Raw genomic sequence first — 8231 nt, 5'->3', positions numbered from 1 at the left:
TGGTGCTACATTCCGATTCGGAACTCGAACTTCTGTTTTATTATACACAGACTTCGCAGCCAACTGTAAAGTATACAGGATAATTGCGGGGCTAGCGCTACGATCCTACTGACACTAACAGTCTCTCCCGAGCCGAGACTCGAACCTACGACGACTGGCTTGTTAGGCCAGCATCGTACCTCGAGTCCAGCTGGGAGGGTCAAGGAGTGGAATACAATACTCATATGTTTTGTTTTACGTTGCATACACTTAAGAACGAATCAAACAAAAACAACAGATCTATTTTGAATAACAAAACCAATATCGAATATTGAATAAAACATTCGTGTATCTTTTCTATTTTAATTAGTTTGTGAATTGATCTAAAATCATTTCATCTTACATTCTCATCGTTGAACAAACTCGTCGCAATTGTTTCATTGCTGTTACTATTCAAAATTCGATTGATTTTATCCAACAGTTTTCGCACAGGTACGCAGTTGTAATTGAACAAACAGTTGTAAGCTCTGTCCCAAACTTGAAAGATGTAGTTGGAACTATCGTCATCTTTTCTCATTTCATTTTCCTTGTCGATATTCAAATATTTCGCTACCGAGTTGTTACTATTAAAGGGCTCCCAATGGCTGCTCTTCGGTTCACCGCTGTGACTCACTTTCGGATCCCTGAAACGAAATGTTTCTATAATCACTCGAAGGTACTAGTGAAATAATACAAACCCATATTTAATAAAATTACTAATTCGCTCCACATTCCTCTTGGCAACTTTCCACTCCGTCATAAACTCACTGCGATTGTTTAACGCTTCCTTCACATTGTAGGGTGAAAACAAGTATCCCAAATCGTCTCCGTGAATTGCTCCACCGTAACTCACATCCAGCGCGCCTTCGTAAAACACGTTTTTATACTTTCCAAACTTTCCATCAAACTCAAAACGATAGTAATAGATAGGAGCGTTATAGGAGCCAGACTCCCTTAGCCTCCACAGAAATCTTTTCACAGGATAGTACATATTAACCAAATCACTTAACTTGCCGTAAAAGTGCCGTCCGGCTCCGTTCGGTTCCATCTTCAGTGCGAGTGCAGCAGCTTTTCGCATCAATTCTAACACCAGTCGTAACGATTTTCCATTATCCCGGTTGGGGAAGTTTTCATCCGCTTCAAATGACGACGCAACGGTGAAAAATGGGGTGAATTCGGAAGCCGTCATTCCGATCATTAGTGGCACCTGATTAACCGGGTCATCCAGAACCAACTCGTGAACGGGTTTCGTGAGAAGCGTATCTTCGGTGACTTCTTGTTCGACCGTTGGTAGGAAGATGGGAAGACCAATTGTTGCGAAAACAAACCTCCTAGCGGGTGTGGGGAACAGGAAAAGATCTGCGAAGGGAACGCTCATCAGCTGCTCTTTGGTGGAAATGTTAATCGCCCTCAGATATGTTGGTGTGAATTCGTCTGGAATGTATATCATTGCCGAAGGTGCTAGCAATGCTCCGGACATTGCGATCACGCGATGGAACAACCCACTGAACTGTTCCAGATATAGATAGTATGTTACGGAATGTGCCCCGACGCTTTGTCCGACGACAGTGACGTTATTTGGATCTCCTCCAAAGGGTTCAATATATTGCTGCACCCATTGCAGTGCAACAAGCTGATCTTTGAGGCCAAAATTACCTCTTATGTTGAACTGCGGATAATGCAGGAATCCTAGAACGAACAATCGGTAGTTGAAAGACACTACCAAGATTTCCTGGAGATTGATGGAGTTTGAATGTTACAACTTTACCGGCAATATTTCAATCGATAATTACGTTTTCTATCAGTAAGTCAACACCAAACATGTCCGTTTGGGGAGACCACAGTGCGTAACTTCCCCCGTGGATGTAAACCATTACGGGGAATTTCTTCCCGCCTTTCCCACTTGATGATGATGATGGAATCATTGGGCTGTAGATGTTCAGAAACAGACAGTCTTCATCTCCATACACGTCACGAGCGTGGACAAGAGTATCAAGCTGTGCACAAATATTTCCCACTTTTCGGTACACTTCGGTACCATTTGGAGCTCGAATGATCGGAGCCTAGAATAGAAAACTTGTTAAAATTTTATTTTGTATCTCATCACACAACACACTTGAAAACGTAACGGTCCAATCGGGGGCTCTGCGTACCTTATTCCCAGATATTCACAAAAAGTCACTCCATTAAACGTCCGGTTCAAAACTCCCACACCAGCGGATCCATCATCAAACTCTACCTGACATGGATTTACTTCTTGACCAGGAACAGTAGTAAAAATACTCAAAGCAATGATCGTCGAAATTATAACACTCATCGCAAGGCAAATCCTAGACCAGAACTGCGGAATTATTCACTGAAAACATTGTTCTGTTCTAGTGCTTCTAGGGTTTATAAATTGAGCGAAAGCGTGCGTACTTATTCATCGTCACAGACTAGATCAGATTAAGTACCTACCGGCAAAGTGCAATTGCAATGCTGGCGTAATGCTCTAGGAAAAGGCCGATCGTAAAGTGATAAGGGTAACAACGGAGCAATGTTTAAGTTAAACTACGTTTCGACGCCATCATCGGAGGGAGAGAGAGAGAGGGAAATAATAAACATACGCGGAGATGAACCTGCTTAGCTAAGTTACTTGCGAGGTGAGAAATACCAACAGTACTTGACAGCCAATATAGGAACTAGTCTCACTGATTTGCTTAATTTTATTGTTCACCTTAAACTGCGAGTGACCGCTGCAGTAGCACGGGCTGAATAATGCAGGACCGTATTCGGACTGGTCAGATTTTTATGCTTAATGCCTTTATGCGAAAGTAGTTTTCACAAGGTATATACTGGAGAAATGGAATCAACACCCAACCGAATTCTTTACATACTTGCATCTTTATATTATGCTATAGATTATCGATATGAATAGTCGTTCCCTTGATTGAAGAATGTTGGTTTTCATTGATTGGGTCATTAACTCTTTGAACAATTAACAATCAGTATCAAATATATATTTTTTTTTTCTTTAACTTATAGATGTGTATAAATCAATTCTTTTCAAAAAAACAGTCTTCCTAATTTTTATTTGTGTATTGTTTTATTGGTTTGGTTTCCTTTCGTTATTATTTAACGATTTTTAATTTTTATTTTAATATTGAGTTTTTGAGATTTCCCAAAATTTTTTTCTTAATCAATCAGCCAAATTGTTTTGGAATTTGATTTTTGGATTTTGTTTTTTGGATTCTAGATTCTCATACATATTTTATTTCCGATTTCAGAACTTTGACTAGTGACAATAATATTCGTTTTTTATTACTGTTATATTAAAACAAATGTTATAAAATAGGTGAAAAAATCTAAAATACATTTTAAGACCCGAATCTGTTTGCGTGTGTATAGGGGCTGTCCACATACCACGTGGACAGATTTTTAACGATTTTTAACCTCCCCACCTCCCCCCCGTGGACAAATGCCCATATAAATTTAAAAAAAATTGTAAGGACAGTGGACATCACACAACCCCCCGCCCCACCAAGCTGTCCACGTGGTATGTGGATAGCCCCATATATACTAGAAGGTATGCGTGTGTGTAAGTATGTTGCCTATATTTATGTTATACCACAATCTGGTACACTTCTCTTACAAAACTATTATCCGCCCACGAGCACATAATTCTGTACTTTAACCATTCAACTTTCCAAGCATTATCGTAGCCCTTCAATCAGAGACGGATCGAAGCAATCCATGGCTGGAATCGGAAGTGAAAGTTTCGCTCGTATAGTATTTCGGAAGAAAATTTGTCTAATATGGTAATGCATGTACGTTATAAGTGCTATCAAGAAGTGAGTGCACTTTCGAAATTTCGAGAGTGTGTTCTGAAGAAGAGTGTGTGCTACGAAATATTTATCAAATACGTATAGTAAAGCCGTGAACATCAATGCAGTAAAGCAACTATCAAACAGATGAGCATAACTTACCGTTTTGACTCAAACTTAGAACAGTCTCAAACTTCGAACACTTCGGAATAAAAATCACATTATTATAGCTAGAGTAATCAAAAGTATGATTATTATATGCCATTTTGTTCCTTGGAATGTCCTTCACCCAGTGCTGTATAGCTCTTCACTGCAGGACCACTTCCAGGGAACCAGCAGGCGTTGAAAAAAGTGACAGTCGGTGTTGAGACGGTTTGCCTATCGATCTCTTAGTGATTACATTGAAGTGTTCGGAATTTGAATCAAAACCGAGGTCTGAATTCTCGTTAATTTAATTAACAAAACATGTTTGAATCTATGTAAATAGCACTTAATTGCAATAAAAATAAAATAACCAACATGTTAAAGCTTTAGGATCGTCGAGAAAATTCATTTTTCGTTGAATTTTTAGTGCAAAGAGTTACATCATAGCTTAAGGGGATCGAAGCAAGCTGTGATCAAGAACGGACGTGAAAATGTTTCTCTTCGGAATTTTTCATCGTTTTTTCAAGTTTTTATAAGATTTATTATCTATCCGGAAAAGGGATGTGTCTACGTTTATTGAATGAAGGCCGCTGTTGTTTCGGTGTGAATTCCAAGTGTTTGATTTAAATCGCAATGAAGTGTTCCGAGGGTTGTTGTGTACGGTTGAGTTGAGGATAGTGCAATAATGTCGACGTATTTTATTTGGCCTTCCCGTCGCGTAATCGTTATATTTTAAGTGCAAAGGGTGGAGTAAAAGGTAATACGAAATGTGGCGGTTTCGTATTATCGGTGTTAGTGACGTCAATGTTGAAATCCGTGAAAGATTCGTGCAATTTTGTGGTTAATTTGTGAGAGCTGCATTTCTTTTTCGGTGGCGGAGCACGTTTCCCGCTAGCCCTTGCCTTGCCATAAGTGCGTGTGAGTAAGTGCAAGGTTGCTCTTGCGTGCGGCACGTTCTCGCACCAGCATGATGGTTCAGAGAGGACGCGAGAATTAAAAGATAAGTATTAGTGTTGGTGACGTTTTGCCTGTGTTTTTTTTTTTTTTTGATTTGCATGGCAAAAGGGAACCAATGTTTTTTTTTTTGCTTTTCACAATTCCTTTTGTGGGGATGCTACATTTCTGTATATTGAACATCGAGAATGTTTTACAGATTTCCAGTATAAAAGTCTGTACAAAAATTTGTAAATTTCGTAGAAAATCGTAGGAATCTATATGGCTTTACAAATCTGTAAACTGTAAACTGTATGGATGAGAAATTTATAATTCACAGATAAATTTAAATTTACATATGTGGCATCTCTGATTGTTATCGCGGTTTCTTAGTTGCCGGTTTTGGAATTTTCTCACTCAATCGTTTACAGTAGGTACAGTGCGTACTGGGGCCGATGCTGTTCGGGTGACTGCGTCGAAACAGTTCGGGATAGCAATGGGCAAGATCGATCCGATTTTTGCAAAATCGATCTTTCCTAGTCGATTTATCGATTTTTTGAATCGATTTCTCTGCGCGCGATCTTCTGCTGAATCGATCTTTTGGATGGCAAGATCGTTTTTTTCCGCCTGAAAAATAAATGTGTGCAAAACGGATTGAAAACAATAGTGATTGCATTTATTGTTGCTAACGTAATCTGCGGCCGAATTCCGAGAACACTTTTCTTTGAAGAGAAGAAAATTTCTTTATTGATAGTATACGAATTTTTTTTCTTCTCTCCGAAGAAGTGTGTGCTCGGAATTCGGACACTGATCTGAAAAGTGTGTCAATTTTTTACCGGGATGTCCATAGTTGAAGAATGGGCTAAAATTCAATAGACATGAAACCGAGAAAAACACATTTCAAATGTTTTTGTTGGTTCAAACAATTGTCTACGTCCATGACAACTTTTTTCATGAGTATGTCACCACCCCCATATCCAGCATATCCAGCTTTTCACGAACGGTAATGGCGTATAGTGCACGCAGCCCATTTTGACGTTTTCTGTAGGTCAGGGAAGCTGGATAACCTTGTCGTCGAGTTGAAAAAGAACAATCCGCTGCCAAATTAAGTCCCTCCAGTATTTTTAACGCAGTAACCATTTTTTGCCTTTGTAAACGCGACATCAATAGACAAACCCGTATGAAATTTGGCTAATACGCATGCGTTGTGAAATATATCAAGGATTAGGGGTCGATGGAACGGCTCTTTTGCAAGAGCGGCTCTAAACCGACTCATGGTTCACAATGATTCACGAGCGTTGACAGTTCGTGTTGTCTCAGTAAACTTCGGGTTCACGCGAACCAAACAGTTCTGGTGCGCCCAAAGAACCGTGGTTCTTTTTCGTGAGCCGTTCGTTCTTTCGCTCTTTCCTAAAAACCGGTTCATATGAACGGCTCGTGAGCCGTTCGCCCATCCCTAGCGAGGATGAAAAGAACGACGAGACAAGTTTGCACCTCGAACTGAATATAAATTACCAGACCACAAGACCGTCTCGAAAGTTTGACATATATTGTATACAATCATTACTATCTGATTGGTGTACATTGGGGTGGCAATGGAAATTGACTTTGACAGTTTTATTTAGAAGTAGTGTTCAAAATTTCGCCTTCACGAACAGTTAGCAAAATTTCGATTTTTTGGATAACACCCGACCTCGACGTTTTATACATTTCTAATGACCAGTTCACTTGATGTAATATCGCCCATCTTGATTTCAAATTCCATACTCCAAATTTTCCGTGAAAACTAGATGTATGTATGTTTCAAGATACGCGATATCGCGTGATATCTGCTATAGTGTGAACAAGGCATAAGACATTTGGCACAAAAAAAAAAAACTATTACAAACTGTGCTTTTCTTCATAAGTCGAGAAAGTGAAATTCAGACCAAATACTCCTGAATTCCGATTTAGCTGAAATTTTGCATTGCATTGGATATTGAATTTACCATTTTGGATATTAGCCAACATTATTTCATATTTGCAACCTCTGGAAGTGCACTTTTTGAAAATTGGCTTCCGTAGGGACGTTGTTTACTATCGTTGTGGGTGTTTACTATCAAGCACCAATTTTTTGATTTAGGTATAAAAGGCATATGCGCTTATTTTTCAACTATGAGTAGCGGGGTACTCGTTAACTCAAATATTGCAAAAGTTGAATTGAATGGTCATGTATATGCCGTGCTGTATTCTGTTCTGCATGGTGTCGCGCTCGCCATTTTTGTTTATTTGAGTTTGTTCTGCGGATGTTCCGATTTTTTTATGAATGGGGTTGTTCAGCTATATCAGTTTTTCATATCATCTGAATGATCTGAATTTTCCAAGTAAAACGTGACTGTTGCGTTTGCAACGAATAGAAAGCGAGTTCCGAAAATTTATAACTGATTTATTATTGTCGAGTTAAAGTTTCCTGTAAATGAACAGGATGAAGTATGTGATCTAATATATAAGTTTTTATATCACTCACGTTTTGTGGCTTTTGTGCTCGCTTAACCCGAATTACAATATGTCGATTGAATTAATTTTCCTACAAAGAGTTTACAGCTAAATTTAATTTAGGTAGAATTTCAGTTTACCTTACTTTTGAATTAATTATTAACAACTAAGATTAGGTACATTTATATATTTAACCACTATGGACAAAGTAGGTATGTAGCGATAAATTTCGCACGTGCGCACTGGTCGGCGATCTCCAAGAAAAAGGCAGTTTTATACTTTGGAGTAGATCTCCTTCTTACTTCAGCATCCGATAACAGATCTGCGTTATCTGTCGCGGTCGGCATGTCGACTTGAAGGTGTGCTCACTGACGAGGGGCGTTCGCAACAGTGACTTAAAAAAAATTCTATCATTGTCCTTCGCTTTTTAAATCACGATTTAAAACTTTTTGAAATCTGCTCGAAACCGCTACAATGACAGTTCGCCCATCTACGAACTGTCATTGTAACGATTTAGAGCGAATTTTTATTTTTCATTTAAAAACCAAAGGAAAATGATATAAAGTTTTAAAAAATCACGTTTTGCTCAGAAAATTACACTCTTTTGGATGATATATAAAAATCGGAAATCCGTGAATAACTAAACAACCCAATTAAAGTCAGGTTTTTTAAGCGGTTTTTTTATACGCGGATTTTTTTTACCCGGATTTTTGAGTTAACGCGGATTTTTGAATTAACGAGTTTTTTTACGCGGATTTTTGAATTAACGCGTTTTTTTAACGCGACACCGCGCTAATTCAAAACGATTTTCGCGAATTTCCGAATTAACGTGGGTTTGGAACCAGAAACGTTTAAGTG

The 8231-nt window shown here is 38.7% G+C and overlaps 1 protein-coding gene across 2 annotated transcripts; it reads right to left on the bottom strand.

The window, feature by feature from the left end:
* Positions 1-247: 247 nt before the first annotated feature.
* Positions 248-2539, bottom strand: LOC129726524 (juvenile hormone esterase-like). Of its 2 annotated transcripts, none has more exons than XM_055683338.1 (4): positions 2135-2539; positions 1812-2081; positions 717-1750; positions 248-662 (listed from the first exon to the last, which is right to left on the bottom strand). In XM_055683338.1, exons 1-4 carry the CDS (start codon positions 2333-2335, stop codon positions 374-376), a joined length of 1794 nt encoding a protein of 597 aa, XP_055539313.1. In that variant the 5' UTR covers positions 2336-2539; the 3' UTR covers positions 248-373. The 2 variants fall into 2 exon arrangements, with proteins under 2 accessions (XP_055539313.1, XP_055539314.1); XM_055683339.1 differs by having other exon boundaries at positions 2172-2311.
* Positions 2540-8231: the final 5692 nt, after the last annotated feature.

Source organism: Wyeomyia smithii, chromosome 3, assembly GCF_029784165.1.
Source record: "Wyeomyia smithii strain HCP4-BCI-WySm-NY-G18 chromosome 3, ASM2978416v1, whole genome shotgun sequence".
Classification (NCBI taxonomy): domain Eukaryota; kingdom Metazoa; phylum Arthropoda; class Insecta; order Diptera; family Culicidae; genus Wyeomyia; species Wyeomyia smithii.
The sequence above is the reverse complement of the archived record's forward strand: the minus strand, read 5'-3'. Positions and strand labels throughout refer to the sequence as shown.